This window comes from Apteryx rowi, unplaced genomic scaffold, assembly GCF_003343035.1.
Source record: "Apteryx rowi isolate R43461 unplaced genomic scaffold, aptRow1 scaffold_90, whole genome shotgun sequence".
NCBI classification, from domain to species: Eukaryota; Metazoa; Chordata; class Aves; order Apterygiformes; family Apterygidae; genus Apteryx; species Apteryx rowi.
This window is the reverse complement of record NW_020451205.1, coordinates 2,492,372-2,511,909: the sequence shown is the minus strand read 5'-3', so window position 1 is coordinate 2,511,909 and position 19,538 is coordinate 2,492,372. Positions and strand designations below refer to the sequence as shown.

At 50.4% G+C, this 19,538-nt stretch overlaps 1 protein-coding gene across 3 annotated transcripts in view; it reads right to left on the bottom strand.

The window, feature by feature from the left end:
• Nucleotides 1-3,862: 3,862 nt before the first annotated feature.
• LOC112978144 (proton-coupled amino acid transporter 1-like) overlaps nucleotides 3,863-19,538 on the bottom strand; it is a 29,164-nt gene continuing 13,488 nt past the window's right edge. For all 3 annotated transcript variants that reach the window (XM_026091332.1, XM_026091331.1, XM_026091333.1), the window contains 3 exons: nucleotides 18,520-18,686; nucleotides 12,063-12,232; nucleotides 3,863-4,672 (listed from right to left, as the gene is read on the bottom strand). In XM_026091332.1, the coding sequence (XP_025947117.1) occupies nucleotides 4,407-4,672; nucleotides 12,063-12,232; nucleotides 18,520-18,686 (603 nt within the window). In that variant the 3' untranslated portion in view covers nucleotides 3,863-4,406. The remainder of the gene's footprint in view (nucleotides 4,673-12,062; nucleotides 12,233-18,519; nucleotides 18,687-19,538) is intronic.

Sequence of the window (19,538 nt, the reverse complement as noted above, 5' to 3'; positions counted from 1 at the left end):
GGGAGAGAGGGTGCCCAGGGAATGCTCTCATGCATGGCGGAGCAAATCTGCTCCCCTTCTCCACGTGCTGGAGGTCACTGGGGCTCTGCTCCCCCCTTCAGTGCTGTGGCTTCATTTGCAGGAGGAGCAATAGCTATTTAAAATCCCCGAAGGAAAGATGTTTAAAAACTGCTGAAACACCCACTGAGAGCTGAACAGTGTTGCTTAAGACCTCAGCACCCTTCTCTCCTGCCCTAATCAGGGCTCCTGGCTCCAGCAGCAGTAATTCACCATAGTCAGAAATAACCCCACAATAACTATGAGTTGCCTGTGCTCAGCTGGCTGCTTCTCCCGCCCTAGGGTTAAGGGTCTTAGATCCCCCTCCGGAAACCCCATCAGTCTTTGTATTTTAGGGGGACTTTTCCACTTGGGAACCACAACTTCAAGAGGGTTAACTTTTTTAGCATTCATTTCCCAAATGGCCCTGCTAAAGACACACAAGAACATGAATTATTCAGTGCTGTGGGGATAATCCCGACTGCAGCAATGCTGGCACAGTGYCTGGACATCCTATCGGAGCATGGGCTAGCTCTCGCTTCTTTTGATCCATTGGGTGGATTGGCAACAACTATGCAGCCACTGCATTGCAACCATATGCATGTGCCACACGAACAGAGGCTTCCCAGGTCCCTTGCACTGTCCCAAAAGCCCCATCCCAGCCACACACCATCGTGGCAGGGCAGAGACGAAACCCAAGCCCACTCCCTCAGGCTGCAAGCAGATAAAGGTATCACGCAGTCACCGCTGACCACAACCTACTTGTACAAACACGTTCAGAAACTTTTAGAGCAGCAAGACTGAAGTACTTTTATTTGAAACCCTCAGTGGAAGGAGGAGTCTCGTAACCTGGTACAGAGGTGGGAAAAGCGCAGCGAGCTCCCTCGCGTGGGGGCCGGCTGCACAGACAGTCCGGTTTTATTCAAGACGCAGTTTCCATCCCTCTGCTAAAGACATGCCAATAGCCCATGTGCTGTCCAGCTGTCCATGGGAGCCGAGGAGCTTAGAGGCCAGTGAAACCCCCACACGTTCAGAGGGTCTGCGTAAAGGGCTGATGGCTCTACACTCCTCCACTACATTAAATTTTTCTGTGAAGGAGATGGTGGTTTTAYACGTGCCACTTGTAACAGACCTACCACCTCACATCACAGAGCCTTTTCACATAAAAAATAGATATTATTTATTGATTGAAGATACACAATTCAAGTACAGCACCAGAGAGGGGTTCTTCCACTGGCCAGCTACACATGCTGTACACTGACAATATCCATAGGCACAAAGCATGTACATTAATCATTTCTATATTTACACAATTTCCTTGGTTACAGAGCAGCCAACAATACACAAGTGTCAAGTTTTAACRTTCACCCGGTCCTGCATCAGGTCCTCATGGCTCACCAGAGCTCCTCAGTCCCACCGATGCTGCTAGCCCCCATTTCCAAGCACCCCCTGCTCATCACTTCTTCATTTCAGCATGATAAGCCAAAGTACCTTGCAAACCATTTAATGCTCCCGTGATATCCCACAGTCACCACAAAAGCAAGGTCTTTGCTGGCGATTGCACAGTAAGTCAGGACGCTACATATCTGGCCAGCAATCCAGGAAACAAAGCAGCGCAGCTCCTCATGTTCAGCATGTGCCACCTGGTAAACGCAAGTGATTCAGTGCACTCACTCCAGGACTGGCTTAAGCCAACCCTTTCACCAAAGTGATAAATTCCCAGGCTGACAGCTCAGGCAGCACGTGCGTGTGGAAGGACAGTGGGGGACGTATCACCAGTGCACCAAGGAGCCTTAGAGCAGGTGCCCATCAATTGYGGCCAGCTTTCTGCTACGGACCATTGAGCCTGGGAGGTCTCCGAGGCTCTAACACAAAGCGATTCTGGAGTGCAAATCTGTATCTTGCCTCATTGGCCGCGTGGTGAAGTGATCAAGCCAGGCTCCAATACCTTGCCAGGAACAGGCAGAGCCTTTTAGAGATGATGTGCAATGATAGCCTTTAATATTGCATTTGTTCAGGATGTAGTGTGTGCTCGAGCTCCCTCCCTGCTCTCTGCCTGGCCTCGCCTCCTGCCAGACCCAGCTCCTTSCTGTCACCCCCAAGGTGACCCCCATATTGAGGATTTGTCTTAGAGGTTTTCTGTCGCTGTGACCCAGCAACACCGGAGCAGGCTGAAACCTTCACCAGAAAAGATTCAGAGGAGATGGGGTGAGCTTCGTGGCTAGAGGAGCCCCGAGAGAGTAGAAAGGAGGTGAAGGACCATAAAAAAAAAAGGAGCTGTTGGAGCAGTTGAACCACCTACCTGCAAGGGCTGCTGGCAAAGCCTGCAGAAGTCAGCAGCCCCACAGACTGGCACAGCAGTGACCAGCCAAAGCAGAGCGAGCAAATGGGAAGGGGGGTCTCAGACAGCTAAGTTAAGATGCTAAGTTATCATCTGGCAAGGAGATGAGCTGCAGGGGACACTTCTCTTGGTCACAGCTCTTCCATAGCATCCTTTCCCTCCTGAAGCCAAAATATATTTGCATTGCTAGGAAAAGACATCCTATGGAGGATGCATTTGCTCTCATCTGCCTGTCTCAAAAAAATCCAGCAAAAGGGCAAAGAAACTCCATGGAGGAGGCTGGACTTTTCTGGAGGAGTCCACACTAGCAGCGAGCAAGAGGAAGAGAATGGAAATATAGGAACTGCACTGAGAGCGAAGGGTGGCCAGGGAGCTGCTGAAGGATAGCGGGGGCAGCATTTGGCACTGGCAGCAGCCCAGTCCCCAGCACAGGTATTTTTGCTCAAGAAATTAAATGCAGTTGCAGGGAACTGCTGTGTTCAGAACTGGCCAGGACTCGCTAAGACAGAGTCCACGTCACTGGATGCTGGTGGAGAAAGTCCAGGAGCTTGCAGGATGCTGAGGCAGCTCTCCCCCTAATTACAGCAGCTCTGCTTGTCCATGCCTTCAGCCTCTTCTTCCCAAAGGGGAAAAAAGCAGCGTAGTGGGACCACAGCACCAGTGCAGCCCTCAGGAAGGACCTGCCCCCCCACAACACACAGCAGCAATGGCACAAAAAGCAAGAGGGACAAGAGACATGCCGGAGAGAGATGCCTCCTAACAGGGGACACAAAGCTGCATCGGAGGTAGAGGGTGCCACSAGGGAGTGAGAGGGACCAGGAGGAGGGGGAAGGATCTGGTCTTCTTTTCRTGATTTAGCATTGAGCAATGAGACTGCAAGTACAACCAGGGAGGTGCTGGGCTAGCTCGGGCACTGTAAACAAGGCATATTTCTGTGCAGAGACCCAGCATAGTGGTGACCACCCAGGAACACCACTGTGGAGTGCAACAGCACAGGGAGGGCTCCTAGCTGAAGATAACCAACTCACTCGCTCTTTCAGAGTCCTGTGCCCAGTTTGCTCTCTCTATGCGTCATGCAAACACTTCAGAAAAACATTCATCAGATATGAGATCTAAAGGGGAGAGAAGCATTATTACTAAAGTTGTGGGCCAGGATTTAACAAACCCTGCTGCTCGGTCCCAGAGCTGCCGTGCCCAGCACCAAGACTCCGGCRGTCTGCCCCACGTATGGCCCACACAATGCTAGAGACAGCTGGAAGTGGAGGTGCAGCAGTCGGCATTGATGCTGACAAGTGCCCAAAGGCACGTAGCTGCCAAACGCAATGCCCGTGTCCTGGGATCTCTGGTCACAGGAGATCTGGGGGTGCCTCTCACACCCAGCAGACATGGGACCAGCACCCACACAGGAGTACCCTGCTCTCCTTGTCCCCAGGACACTCTGCACCTCAGGCGCTGYCCTCCCTGCCCATAGGGAGCAATTCCATGCTCTCCCACCTGAGCTGAAGTTTCTCTGTTGCCATCAAATAAAGTGCTGACAGGGGGAAAAGGAAAAAAAAATGGCACAGAGAAAAGCAGTCCCTGTTCCCTACCCCTACTGAAAGAAAGTGGGAATATGGGAAGGTTGGAATTAAAAAAAATAAAATAAAAGCAAAATCTAGATTCCCGGGATTCCTTGCCCCTCAAAGTGACTCTATTTACATGGGTGCCAAGGGGGCCTGTTTTGCTATCTCCCCTGCCAGAAAAGTCCCTGAGGAAGGCACTACCTCAGCCACAGGCCAGACTTCACCTCCCCTGGCTCCAGAAGCCAGCAGAGACCCTGCTGCACATCAAGATGTGTGGCAGTGATGGGTGGGCAGTGTCAGAGGCTTATTCTCTCGTCACCAGCTCAGCCTCATTCACACAGACCAAAATAACCATGTTTTACATGAAGAGGGGGGAAAACATCCCTAGGAAAGTGGCAATGCCCAGCCCCAGTGTGTTACTGGGCTCCGGCACAGCTTCCGGAGAGGCGCGCAGGGCAGAAGGACYGTCATTGCACCAAGGCGCTGGTGGCGTTCACAACCACGGAGGGAGTAGCCAGCTCCACCAGTGCCTCATAGGTCCCGACCACAAAGCCGACAAAGCCGAAAAGGCTGATCACAACATCCTTGATGATGACAAGGGGGTGCATGCCTTCGGTGTAGTAGGTGGCGATCTCCAGGAGCGGGGGGAAGATCAGAGCCAGTGCACTGCTGCTCACGGAGCCCACCAGCGAGATGACAATGTCCAGGCGTGGGATGAGGATGGCCAGCACACCTGGGGAAGGGGCAGACAGTCTGGTTAGCAAGGCACGAAGATATTGCCAGACAGCAGCCGAAACCCAACCACCCAAGTCAAAGCAAGCAAAGCAGATGGTATCTCTGACACGTTGAGTTGCACCTCTGCCCTCTTGCCTGATACAACAAGCTTTGAAGAGATGGTTGCATGTTTCCAACCATCTCCCCAAGCAATTAAGCCATTGCATTTAATTAACAGAGCACATCACATAGGCCAATACCTGTTCACCTCCCAAAACAGAGGACTAAAAGCCTCCCTCCACCCAACAGCAGCACCAGCTCATCCCAACAGACCCCAGAGTCCCCTCTGGCAGCCACTCACACTCATCACAAACCACCACCCGCACCAGCTGCGGCAAGCTGCAGCTAAACACCCCCGTACTGCGTGCCACCAGGGGACTCGGGGCATCACTTTGGAGAAGACAAAGCCAGAAAGTCACAATGAAGTGGCATGTGGGGGGCACACCTCTCCATCCTGCAGCCACTCTACATTGGTTCCCAGGTGCAATGCGGATGTGGAGGAGATGTGAACAGAAATGCCTGGGGCAGAGTCCCGCGGGCAGAGGTCTCCATTCAGASGGAAACCACTCCATCTTTTCCAACCTTTGGTTGTTTTTACCCCAATACCAGAGCCAAGTGAAAAAATCTACAGATTTTTAAGCTTCTGCCGTCTTCATCTAACCACAGCAATGGGTCTGTCACCACAGATGTAGCCAAGAGGAATGCCACCAAAGCCTCCCAGCTCTGCCAAGTGCTGGATAGAGAGGAGATCACGCAGACCCAGTGACCTTCAGACTTGCTGCCAAAGAACTGGTGGCTGAGACGGCAAGCAGATAGGCATGATGACCCCCTCAAAACAGGCCTGCTTTCACTGCGGTCRTGCTTGGAGGTGTGCTGTTGACATGCTGGGCACAAGCAGGGCTAAGTATGTGGATGTGCAGCAAAGCAGCAGCTCTAACCCATGGCACAGAGGCTGAGCCTGCAATCTGCAGCTGAGCCACGCTGCAGGATGAACAGACACCCAGGAAGGAAATGCTGTGCTCATTCCCGAGACTGGCTCCCCTATTCAGCTCCACCAAGGCTGCCTGACRTGAACCGGTGCATTCCCTCAACAACACGCATTTCAGAGGGGCCAGAACATTAAAGGCTGCAGGAATAAGTTGTAGTTTCCCAGAAGACCCCAGCTGTAGAAATAGGAACAAAGGATGTGATCGCATTAAAAGATGGTCAGTTTGTTCGCGCATGGGGCTGTTTTTCCCCATAATGCAACCTGAGAGGTCTCTGTTAGAAAGGAATCGATAAAATCTATGTTTCCTGACAAAGCCAGGCAGGAAGAGAAATCCTGAACAGCGCTGAGCCCAGTTAATTGGCCAAAAAGCATACATTCAGAGCTGCAAATTGGATTTTCCTCCAATTAGCATTACGAGCCTAACACTTAGTTATGGAAACCCTGCCGTCACAAGAAGGTGAGGCCAGTGATAGGACTCCCGTTACATGAGGAGTCGTGCAAAAAAAATTCCATTTTCCCATTTCAACCCACGTTCCCAAAACTCACACTGGGAGAATTAAATAGCGGTGGGGAGGAGGGAAGAGAACTGCACAGGAGGTGTCACCCTGGGCAAAACCAGGGCAGGGCAGCAAGCTGGAGACTGGAATAGGGGAGGGCTGGGAGTCCCGCGGGAGCCATCAGCAGGGTGAGATCCACCATGGGAAAACACTTCACACTTCCATGAAAGAGGTTGCTACAAGGTCAAGACAGTGATAATCTGGAAGGAACCAGGGGGAGAGAAACAAGATGGCCTGCTCCAAAAATCAGTGCTACTGCAACAGGCCACAGCAAGTGCTTTCTGCAGTTGCATGGCTGCTGGAGCAGCACAAAGTGGAGAAACCCTTTGGAGAGGGCCTCAGGAGCGCCCAGCCACACCCAAGCACAGCACCACCACATGGAGAAGCCGTCAGGCTCTGCACGTCCCACCAGCTTCCACCTGGGAATCAGCAGGCATTTTGCTTCACACGTCACTAAGCCACAAGGGCCCCATCAGGTTCTCCAAACTAAGGGCACAAGGGAGCCAAAAGGATTTGTAGTATTTGAATCTTGTTATCAGCACACTCAGCTCCTTGGCTCCTGACCCAATGTCTATGGGGAGGAAGGACCAGAGCAGAGCAGAGGCCTCCCAGCCAGGATGGCAGAGCAATACYGCAGGAAGAGGTTTCTCCCATTTCTTCACATGCAGCAACTAGGAGCCTCCTGGGTTCCGACATGCCACCCCAGCATTGCCTGGCTGCCTACATGCTCTTCCTCACCATCTTGCAGAGCCTCGCACTCGGGGAGTAAAACCTGCCCTGTGCCGCAAGTGCACCCACCCCAGTACAGCTCCTTGCTCACCTGAGGGCTGCTACCCCCCAGCTCCACAACAGACCCCTCTAACCAGCCTCTTCCCTGAGCCAGCACACTGCAGACCAGAGAGCACTTGGGTGACAGCACCTGGCAGGTTTCCCTCTTTGCACCAAGCTCTGCCCATAGTCCCAGCATTCACAGAAATTGCATTTAATGCTTCCTGGCAAGGCACAAGCACCTGCTCTCGAGGTGCAATTAAACCAGAGTTTTTCTGCAGCTGGGTGAGCAGAGAGCCCTTGACTAAAGGCCAAGCAAGATAACTGCCCCTGGCAAATTGATGCTGCTTACAGGAGGGGAGGTTCTGGCATCCCCGGTCCCCATCACAGGGGCCAGCAGTCATGCACCCCATCACCTCTGAGGTCTCTTCCTCCACACCTGGGGAGCTGTGAAGCCTTAGAAATCCTGCAAAAGTGGGAGGCAGCAAGAAAAAGCCACATCCCCCACCTCTGAACAAATCCATTTGTTTTGCATATGTTTAGAGCTGTTCCAGAGTGAGAGCACCTACAACACAGCCTGTGGGAGAACATTTGTTAAATAAGAACTTCAGCCAAAAATAATCCCCCTGGGAGGCTTTTTGCAACTTTCACTTAATGGCTGCAAACTCCTGAATGTTTTCCCCCTCTTCCTGTTACAGGATGGACCTTCTCCTTCGAACAAGGGTGTAACCCCAAACGCCACCAGCACAGCCCAGGCACTGGGGCAGCCTCATGGCTCCTCTCCATGTCTGGCTGGGACTACAACATAACCTAAGGTTACTAATGGCATAAGGCAGCATTAGGTGAACATGTTCACATTACTGGGTGCTTCAAACATTTGGGGATAGGACTCAATCCTGACCTAGGATCCTTCCTCCAGCCCAGGTGACAGCAATGAAACGTGCATTGTTTGCTGCAGGCATCCTGCCCTGATGAGGCCCTCAAAAGCCAAGCTGATGGAGTCATGAAGTCACTGCAGCTGGCCTTCTCCAAGCTGCCTAGGAAGATCAAGCTAAGGGTGTGAACTGGACAGACAGAGCTCCAAGGAGGAGGCACATAGCAAGGGGCTCAGTCCTGCAAAGAGTCAAAGCTCTGCGTTACCACCCCTCTGCCACAAGGAGGTCCAGGCTTTTGCAGGTTGAAGGGAAGAGTGGAGCGGCCAGCTGCTAACAGCATCCTCAGCCCACCCCACCCCACTCTTCGGACTCAAACAAGATTAAACCCCACTCAAAAACAAGCAGAACTAAAGTACCAGCTGCAGTCCTCAGCCTCCAGGGGCAACAGTCACACTTTCCACAGATATTAATTCAAAGGGTTTTTAAACTGTGCTGGTTTTGAAGTCTAAGCTTAAAAGACACCCATATAGCAAATTGCATCCTCTCTTTGGAAGCCAAAGCCATGATGCAGGCTTGTTCTGTGGCCACAAGATCATCTGATGAATATTCATACAACCCCCTTAACTGCTTTTATCCTCACCAACATCCACAGTGATCTCTTACACTGAAAGATAAGAATAGGAGATACAAAGGAACCTGCATCCTTCCACCAACACCTCTCTGCCCTTAGCCCCAAACTGGAGGGTACAGCCACTGCCATCACCTAAAGCCACCCCTTCACCMTAAGCCTTTGCTTACCTGTTCAGTCCCACCCCGACACCACGGGCTCCCCTCCCAGAAGCAGACTCTGAGCTTGACCATTAAGACAGCGGTGACCATAGCTTGTGCCCCAGCACTGCAGGATTTAATCTTTGCTCTGTCCCTCTGGCCTTCCTGAGCTCCTTCATCTCGCTCAGGCAGGGAGAGCGGATGCCAGCTTTCCAGCATCATCTGCACTTCAAAGGAGAGCCAGAGATCAAACACCCTCCTTGTGCACTATGATCCTGCTTTATGCTCGCTCCAGCTCTTCCCATGCGAGGGTGGGAGAAGGCAGAATAAATAGCCCAAGCTCTTGTTTTTCAGCTGGACAGTAAAAGGTTTTCTCCTTTTTTTCAGGGAACAAAAGACCTCAAGATCAAAGTTAGCTCTTCTCAAAACAGGCCCTGGGCAAATAAGGGACTGGGGAGAAGGAGGTAAATGATGAGATGGCTATTTGGCAGCCTGTGTTGCCTCCCATGTGGCCAGGCAAAGCCTTGTTACCAAGCCAGTAGGTGCTATGGATTTACTCTTCACTGGGCCCAAGATTCAGCAAAAGGTGCCACCAGTATCACTCCAGCTCGTGCAGTATATTTCTTTCAGGCAGGACATTTCCCAGCCACTGAGGAAAGCTTGGGCTAGGCTCAGCCTGACAAGGCTGTGCCTGACCATGGGATCTCCACCCCAGGACACTGAATTCCCCTGGCTGCAGGTGCTCTGCAGTGGCCAGAGATGCCCAGACCCCAGGGGAGGACATCATGAATATGAGCATCGATACATGAACAGTTTGGAATGGAGCTTCAGGAACTCAGCACAGAGAAGACAGGGCTTCACCCATCCCAGTTAAGGCAGCATTTCTGGACCATCATCATTATCAAGAGCCCAGAAACCAACAGGCTCTCAGTCAGTTCCATTTTCTCCAAATTAGCGCTGTGCTTTTCTCACAAGCCCAAACCAAAGCCAGCTAGGACGCAGAGTCCAGATCTCTGATGCTGAACTCTGGTGCATCAGCAGCATCAAACTATGGAGCGAAGGTCTTTCTTGGTGGAAGACGCCTGGGAGCTCATTCAAGCATCTCAGCTGTGCTGACAACAGCAAGGATGTAATCTTCAGGAATCAAAGTCAGCCAAAATCGTATACACCTGTGCTTCAGTGACCTGTTGCCCTTACGCTTCAACAGCTCTGCCTTTCCCAGCTCATATTTCACCCTTTAAAAAATAGGCAGACAGGTCAAACCCTATTCCTCAACCTGCTAAAATCACAATTCACCTCAATTTCCAAATTATGCAGGCAAYTGCATGCAATGACTTTTATAGCAGACAGGGAGTGGCTGGCATCAGGCTGCATCTTGGTGCTGGACAAGCCTGATGCCAGAGCAGGCAACAGCCCTTCAGAAGGTTGGCCTCTTTATTCAAAATGTCTCCAAATACTTGTGGTAATTAAAAATCGTCTCTAGGGTCTCCAAACTAGTCAGGTCCAACCACGACCCTCCCATAGTTTCAGCAGAGCAACAAGTGATTTCAGACTGTGCATCAGCCACTTGGCCTTGGCGTTGCCCCCCAAAGCTCTGCATCCTTCTGCAGGAAGGACCAAACAGCCTCCAAAATAACAAGAGAAGTCAATGTTAAGAGGCATCCCAGGAGGGATAACGTCTCCTGGTCTGGCCAGAGCACCTGAAAATGCTTCCCAAGCCCTCAACTCAAAAAGGAGCACAGGGCCCTTTCAGTATCACTGTTTYGTCCAGCACATGGGCCGTGGGTAAGTCTGCTCTCAGGTTTTGGGAGCCTCGCACCCTGGGCCAGCAGCTCCTTGGGGCTGGCAGGATGAGCCCTATTTGGGTGATGAGAGCTGGCTCCATCACACCTTTTCTGTAGGTCAGCCAGGGCTTGAGCCTGCCAGTCTGCTCCACCAGCCTCACTGCAGCCATGAAACCCCTGGGAGAAAAAGGGTCTGTTTTGGGCTGAGGCAGCCAGACCTGCCCGCAGCACACAGCACGCTGCTGGCACGCCAGGGCTTTGGTTATAGGTCATCCATCCACAGATTATTTTCAGTTATCTGCTGTTGTGCTACATACTGCAATAAAACGTGTGCATGGAAAAGCAACTGTGTACTTGGCTTTTTCCTGCTGTTGTCAGACAACACCCAGCTTTCAAAACAGAGTCCAGTCAACGCAGCAGAGAAACTGGGAAAGGAARGCAGCTAGGCATGCATGGAAGTGACCAAGAGGTTATTATGCCACAACTGGTCAAGTCAAACTGCTCAGGACAGGGATTCCCTGGCAGGATCTGGCTGTTCACTGTTCACTTGAGGTTTCTTCTCAATAGCCAACAAGCTTTTTTATTTTTTTAAACTATAACTTTACAAATTTTTTATTTGTTGCAGAGAGAACGCAGGCAAGGCATCAGGTGCAAATACACATTTGTCTCACTCTAAAAGGGATATCACTACATACTAGCATAGCACTCTGAGAAAGGACACCTATTCCCTCACTGTCAGCAAAACCTTTGCAGCTGTCCCTTGCTAGGTGTTGCTTCGGCACAGAGAACCTGGCTGCTCAGTGCATAAAGAAAACAGACAGCCTCAAGCCCAGGCTGTCCTGGCATCAGACCAGGTATTGGGATTGTTTTATACACAGCTTTTTTCAGCAAGTGTCATCAGTGGGATCCCACACCCAAGGCTCCAAGGGAGCCTCATCACTGTGTAAAGCAGCATCAGGTTGCAGCCTAGTCTGGATGCAGAACTGCAACGCACAGCTAATAATCTGGCAAGGTGTCAAACTGCAGTAACTCCTCCCTGCTGAGACCCATGTCCTGAAAGCAAACACACACCATCAACACATGGAGAAAGCATGACCAGATGCTCCAGCTAGCACCTAGCCTCCCTCTCGGCCACATGCAACAGGTGTCTCRCCAGGTCTTCAGCTTCCCTTCTCAAATTCTCCCAGGTTTAAACTGATCTGCCACCTCCAATTCAAGTAGGAAATTTGCAGAGATGAAGAGACATAAGAGGCTGCAGGGTAACTAAGCATATGACCCCATACCAAAAGGCCTAAGCACCTTCCAGCCAGAGGAAGCATAAGGGAGTTTGACACATGCCCTCAGTCTCCCCACAAGGGATGAGCCCCCAAGGGCTGCTCCTCAGCAGAGGAGGCTGTTCCCACAGAGAGGGGCCGGAGCACCACTGCTGCTGCCTGTTGGCAGACCTTTCTTGGCCCTCTGGTTTGCATTAGAAAGGTTCAAGAGACTCCCCACCACGATGGTGTTAACAGCAGGAGAAGAGGCCAGGGTGTGCGAGGGGCTTAGGCTCACAGCATTACTAGCCTGCAGTGGGAAGGAGGGAAGCTCCAAACAGGCTGTTCCTACTCACAGGTGATGCCAACCAGGGCAGTCCGGAGGAGCAGGTTGACCAGCCACCCCCAGCGCTCCGACACTCGTGCGATGACAGGAGGGATGATGATCTCAGCGGGCACGTAGAATTGCACAGCATATGTGAAGAAAATCCCAAAGGAGAAGAGCAGCTTCACTGCCTGGTATAACCTACAAACAAGAAGGAGGGGATCTGGTGAGATGGGCTCTTGTTCCGACCCCCATGGCATCAGATGAAGGCAAAAAGCAGAAGAGGAACACTCTGCCAGAAGGACATTTGTGTCTCAACTATTTCCCTTCTACACATCCCCCTTCCAAATTAAGGGGCAATGCCTTAATCCGCTGAGCTGTTTCTTGCGTAAGAGATGGCAAGGAGATAGCGCAACCTACAAGCCATGGCAACACATGTCCCCAGCACCTAATTAGAGACTTCAAGTCTTGCTTTGTGTAAGGAATTGGCAGGCCAGAAGTTGAGCCACCAGTCTTTCAAGTGCTGCTTCCCCCTTRGGAAACCTCTAGGGGCCAGATATTAAAGGCTATTTAAAAAAAAAAAAAAAGTTCCACTTCTAACTCATTCAAGGGTGCAGAGAAGGCTGATACGTCTTTGGCCAAGAGACCAGGAGCCCGACTTGTTCCTTTACACATTAAGGCACCTACCTACATTTCTAGATGCTCAAAATTCCACTGGCAGCTCATGTGCGCAATGCTGCCCTTGGCYGCACAAAGTTATGAGTCCTCTGGGCACCTCACTCCTTATGGAGGAATATGGGCTCCTTACTGCCCTCTTCACTTTCACATGACAGGGCTGGACTCTGTAAGGCATGCAGTGACACAGGGAGTCCTTCCTCCCGACTGCCACGCAGTACATGTGCCACGGACAACACCTGAATACCCAACCATTAGGAAATTGCCCTCATCAGAGATGGCTAATTGCATTGATACTGGTAGGACCCTGCAATCCCGACTTTCAGCTGGTGACCTAGGATGAAGGAAGTTGCATCCATAACCCCTCACCAAACATTTCTCATCTTTGCCTTCACTAACAAAATCCAGCTTCCAAGCTGAAGGATGGAAAAAAGTTCCTTTTTTCCTGGTTGCAACCAACAATATTTTTTTCTCTAACTTAAAATAGAAGATCAAGAACATCTTCAAAGAGTTTTATCAGCTGCAGCCATGAATATTTCACAAATTTCAATTATTGCTTGACTCCCAAATAGGAGGAAGAGGGCTGCACCACGGGGATAAGTCTGCGCTTACAAAATTAACATAACGCAAATGTCACCACCACCACCTGCAACTCAACCGCCTCCATGAAACAAAAAAACAGCAGCTATTTCTAGAACGCTGCATAATGCRTGTTTGGGGAAAAGACAGTTAAAACAGGAGTTTAGGCTTCCTAGAAGGAACTCAGTATGCAGACAGGCTGCAAACAAGAGCTTGGGCTTGCTTCAAGTCAGACCTCACTATGTCCTGGATCCTCCAGCGAAGTGACAGGAGGCAAGTACGGCTCCAGAAAAACCTGCTACAGCTGGCCAGGAAGCCATCCCCCAGCCCCGTCTCTGCCCTGAGCTCCCTGGCAACAGAACAAGCCTCTGTACAGCGGAGCGATACCCAGTTACATTACACACATGGTCCTACCTGTTCCCCTACACAGACATGCTGGCCAAGCTGGACAGCAAATCAAACACGAGTCAGCAGCATGTCTTTGCAGCAATTAAGGTTAATCATGCACTGAGCTATACTAGCAAGAGTGTAGCCAGCAGCTTAAGGAAAGACATTACTTCCCTCTATTTGGCCCTCATGAAGCTGCAGCTAGAGTACTGTGTCCAGTTTTGGACTTCCAGGACAAGACAGATATTGATCTGCTGGTGTAAGTCCAGCAGAGGCTACTAAGATAGTCAGGTGCTGCAGCATATGACATGTAAGGAGAGGTCGAGAGAACTGGGTTTGTTCAGCCTGAAGAAGAGAAGGTTAAGGGGGATGTTACTGCTGTCTTCAGCTACCTAATGGGTAGGCATGGAGAAAACAGAGCCAGGCTCTTCTCAGAGTTGCACAGCAGAAGTACCAGAGGTAACGGGACAGAGTTGCAGCAAGGGAAATCCTAAATAGATGGGAGAAAAGGTCTTTACCACAAGGGTGGTCAAGCACTGGAACAGGGGCCCACAGAGGTGGGAGGAATCTCCATCCTTATTGATATTCAGAATTTCAGCTGGGACTGCTCTGAGTGAGGGTTTGGACCTGATGACCTCATGAGGTCGTCCCCGACCTAAATTATCCTGTGATTCTATAGGTAAACAAAGGACAGAACTCATGTCAGAGTCCAGAGTGCACCCACTCAGCCACAGAACACTATGTTCATGACTTGAGCGCACAGCCATCTATCCCATGGTTTGCATATCCTACAGTCATATTTCCAAGCAAGTGAATATCAAATATTGTAAAGCAATAAAGTGCTCCAAGGCTATCCATGTTTAAGAGATGCTATTTTAAAAGATACAGAATAAGGCTGGGTCAAGATCTTGCAGAGGCCAGGAGGAACCAGCACAACAAGCACAAAGGGCAGCTTCAACTCAAGAAGAGGAAGAGCTCAAGCACTAGCCATGACCCACAGAGAAAGCAGGTTCACTCAGGGCCCTGGAGAGGCACTGCTCTGCAGACTGCAGCAGACATCTGCTTATTCATGAGGGCCACCCCTACAAGCTGTACTTCAAGGTATTTCAGCAAGAGACAGTAKTCCATTCTTTGACCATAGGCTCTTTCATTTCATACCTCCAACTGGTCACACACAAGCAAACATGTTCACCCTTGCTACAGCATTTCTTTACTTTTCAGATGGTGGGGTTAAGCAACCCTTCTGAGGATGCGAGGAGGGGTTTCTGCATAGCAGCACAGCATTTCTCGGAGACCATGGTTAGACCTGGGAGCTTGGAACTCATACACTCCTCTTCGGGAAGCTGTGGTTACAGACCAGTGAGCCTGGTAAAGTCCTTAGCCATCCTGTATCTCAACGATTCCTCACACATTCATCAAACCTGTCCCTAGAGACCTCCAGGTGACGGCTGCAGCTAAAGAAGGATGTAGCATCTCCTCCACGATACTTGCCTTATGCTTCCYGTGCTGCAGGCAATCCCCTGACTTCCTACCCACAGCCCTCATGACCAGCTTCTGCAGTGCAATGCCCTACTGCTGGGGAAAAAAAACAGGCAACAAAGCAGAATTCATTTCCAGAGCAAGTCTTCACCCATCACCTGAGGTTTAATGAAAGTATGGGAATACAGTGTTCAAGGGTTCAACCTTAGTTTCCCAGCCCTTACTTTAACAAGACAGATAACACATTTCCAAGTCCAATATTTACAGCCTCCATTGAATGTTCTGCCAGGAAGGAATGTGTACAAACACGTTGTGTTGGTGTGTGGAACCACGACAGACCACAGCACTCCTTCTCCAGAGGCAGCCTGTGGAGCACAGGAGCCCTGCCTCATTCCCTGAGCTTCTTTGTGTGCCACTTACAAATGGCTATTCTGTTTTCTGTATAAGAAAAACCTACAGCTTTTTCATAAAAGTACTTTGATGGAAAGTGTGGATACTCCAGAGGTGTGCATTCAACATAGGATCCTTCTATAGACTAAATTTGAACTATTGTTTCAGTTCTGTCTCAGTTTCCCACTCATAAGAACAGCAGCAGCATTTCATCTTCTCCCCATCTCATCTGTAGCTATTTTATCTGTATTTTATCTGTAGCTTGTTGAGCTGATGGGATTCATACTTGCTGCACTCTGTAGGTTGGGATTCAAATCTCATGATAATACTGACACATTTTTCAAAAGACATATTCCTTCTCACTGACAGAACAGTAACCTGTAAGTACTTCACATCCCAGTGTAGTTAACAGGTCAGGGCTCTCAGCAGGAGCAAGGCTTTCTGCCACACGGAAACAGAAATCCACCACAGTTCAGACACCGCACAGATCTAACATGAATGAAAGTCCATTCATTTAAAGAAACCCACAAARCAAAAATAAAAGAAGGGGCTCCGCAATCTTCTTTTTTTTTGGGGGGGGGGGGCAGAAATCCTGCTTTTTCCAGTCCAACAGCTGCACAGGATTTTATATATATATATAATCTAATTACCTAATATTATTAATAATAATTCTATTAGTAGTAGTATTAGGTCAGTCTCTGGAAGTCCACCGGTGACTCAGGATACGAGTCCTGTCACAATCTGCATCATTTGTGGGGAAGCAGCAGCAAGTCACCTTGCACAGAGCTCAGCAGTTTGCTAACAAGATAGGACAGATTGGAGGAGAGGGGAAGATACACTTCTAGATAAAATTCTTACTTTGGTCTCTTGCAGGATTTCAAGCCAGTAGTGATTTCAAAGTGAAGCTTTTAAACTTCAGAGCATTCCTTAGCTGCCCAGTAGCATCCTGAAAAATTGTTTTGTTATAGGACAGCTTTCTGAGGAGCTCTGTGGCATCAAATCAAACCTTAGCCCTTACTCTGCATCAGTGCACAAGAGGTGCTTTTGTGCAAGCACTACCTCAGCAGAAGAGCAGAGCTTCTCTCCAGCCTCCCTCCTTGCCTGTCAATGCCATATCCTGCCAAAGAGATGCCTGGAAACAGTGTGTTGGAGGAATTGAGATGGGTTTGTCCATGACTTCCCCAAATACTCCCAAGTGGAGGAAGCTGGAAAAGGCCTCAACTCTCAACATTTGCATGCTGAAGAGCCTCCACACTTCTTGTCGCAAAGGTGTAAGATCTTCTACTAGAGAAATGCTTGCATTCCTTCCCTGGGATGAACATGGAGTCAAGTGCGCTGAACAACCATTTACCCTCCCAGGGACAGATCCACAGGCGCACTGCTGGCAGCCAAGAAAGGTAAAAGCCAACAGAAGGAGCAGGAGAAGTTAAGGCAGTGGAGTTTGTCCTGTCACTTGAGTACAGTTTCCAAAGGTCCCATGTCTTTACCTCACACAGTCAGTCAATGTTGCCCATGCTGCAATAAGATGGAACAAGAGACCAACGGGCTTTTCACTAGCTCCTGCCCCCCACTGCCTTCCCTCCAAGTCCTTTGAAACCAGCTCCTGAGAGGAGACATCTCCACAGGCACTGAAGGTCAGGATGAGCACTGGCTCTACGGAGTAGTTCAAGCCCCTCCACCACACACTTGCACTTCCAAGCCATGTGCAGCAGCACACAGAWCGATGTGGAGCACCACAACTTAACCATGTATTTTCAAATGCATTTTCAGTTTGGCAGCTGGGGGGCCAACACGAGCAGCATGGGCAGGGAATAGGACTTCCAAAGAAGCTGCTATGTCCAGGCAAACCCTTGCGCCCCCTCCTTTGCACAGCAGCCGTGCACTGCCACATCAGGAAGGGCTAAGATCACATGGGGAAACCCAGCAGAAAGACCTGCTGTCTCCCAGGTTCATAGCATATACATAGCCTTTAACATAAGAGTGTGTACATCAGAAGCAAGAGTGCCGAGCTCACAAAGCAAGCCCTGAACAGCAAGCTTTCCACTAGAGATCTTATTTCCACACAGCCTGCATTCCTAGAAGTTACCTGGCATGCAACTTGGCCAGCTACTGCCAGCAGCCCCTGGCAAGAAGAGAAATAACACCTCTGGATAAGCATTTACAGTGTTAGGCCACGTGTGTTTCCGTAGGGCTCCAATCCCGCAGGCCAGTGACTGGAGCCTTATGAGAGGCCTTGCAGGATCCTAGAAGAGGACAGACAGGTTTGGGGAGCTGCAGAACTTGACCCTAAGGGAAGGGGTATCCTCACAGCAACAGCTCCCGCAGGCAAAGCCCCATCCAGGCACAACGCAGAGCTCAGGAGTGGGAGTTTGAGCTCCAGGGCTACAAACAGGAACGCAGCTCCCATGTGAGACGTCACATCTCTCCCCCACATGGGAGCTCCCAGATTTGGGTTTAGTCTTCAGTACATTTCATTTGGGGAAAAGAAGCGGTTTTGTGCTGTTCACAGATCTGATATGGGCACATCAGGGTTGGGTTCAAGTCCTCTTGGCCTCACGCCACAAGTACTGCCAGCCAGATCTCTGTTTAGCCCCYAAAACAAGGCTGCAAGGCTCCAAGAAAGGACAGGAGCAGCATCTACTGAGGCATGGACCATTAGGAACCCCTAGGAAACAGCTCAACCACACAGAGAACCAGCTCCCAAGCTGGAGAGTCAAGACCAAGCTCAGCAGCAGGTGCTCAGACACCTCAGCAACGAACGCCTCTCCATCCTGTAYGTCAGACAACACTTGACAAGCTGCTTTGGGCAGTGGCTATGACACCACTGTTCCCTCCCCRCCTCTGTCACCCCACTCCCAAACCCACCCAGGCTAATTCTTCTAAGGAGAGACCTCCCCCACCACCCTCTTTTCCACATCCTCGGTGAGGACCATCCTCCCTCACTTCCCTGGCCCCTCTGCTCCCATTCAGGGACTCACCAACAGTTGGGCAGGTTGAGCGTTATGCTGGCCTGGATTTCTGCTCCGAAGCGCAGGTACCCCAGGACGCCCAGGCTAATGTACAAGACTGTGACAATTGTCATTCCCACGTAGAGGATCACTGGGAACTGCCGGGGATTCTTCATTTTGTTTTCCAGAGGCAACACCTCAGAGAGGAAGAGAAGAACAGAACAGCACGTTTCTCCCCATTTCTGCAGGCTGCACGGTCCCTGATGTGGACACAGAGGCCAGGACATGGCAGCGAGTGAAGCCGGCTGCTGCGGTTGTGCAGGGCTGCTGGCAGAGCGGCAGCCAGGATGGAACCCCCAGATCTAGGCGCAGCTTCCCCACTGCAGCCCTGCATGCAGACGCAGCGAACAGGATGGTCACGAGTTGTCCAGAGACACCATGGCCATACAGAGCAGAGAAAGCTGCTATACTGGGGATCTGACTTCTAGCACTTGAGCTTGAGACCTCCGGCTTCACGTGGCAAGTCCCCAGCATGGTAAATTCATGCCTTTGCCTTAAAGAAGGGACCATCTCTCTCCCCATAGCACAGAACTGCGCTTATCAGGGAGTCTGACATTGCGGGGAGATGCAGCCCATCCTGTACCTCAGCTGCTTTACACTCTGCACCCCAAAGCGGCACAGCAATGCCCTCTGGAACAAGCCTGGCATGATGTGCTATTTATTTTCCCCCAGCAGACGCTGCAGACTGAGACATTTTCTCCTCTCCCATCAAGTTTGTTCGGAGAGATTTCAGTCAGGTGGACAATAAAAAAGGGAGGGACAGAGACAAGCCCCTCACCTCTGTACTACTAGCACTCGCTTTCAAATACAGGATTTCAGCAAACATTTTTAAAAGTGTTATTGGGTGACAAGGATTTTGAGGAGGGACACAGCAGAGGAGCTGCTGAGGAGGCAGGAGCAGAAAAACTTTTACAGGCATACCTCGTTTTACTGCGCTTCATTTTATTGTACTTCACAGATATTGCCTTTTTTTTTTTTTTTTTTTTTTT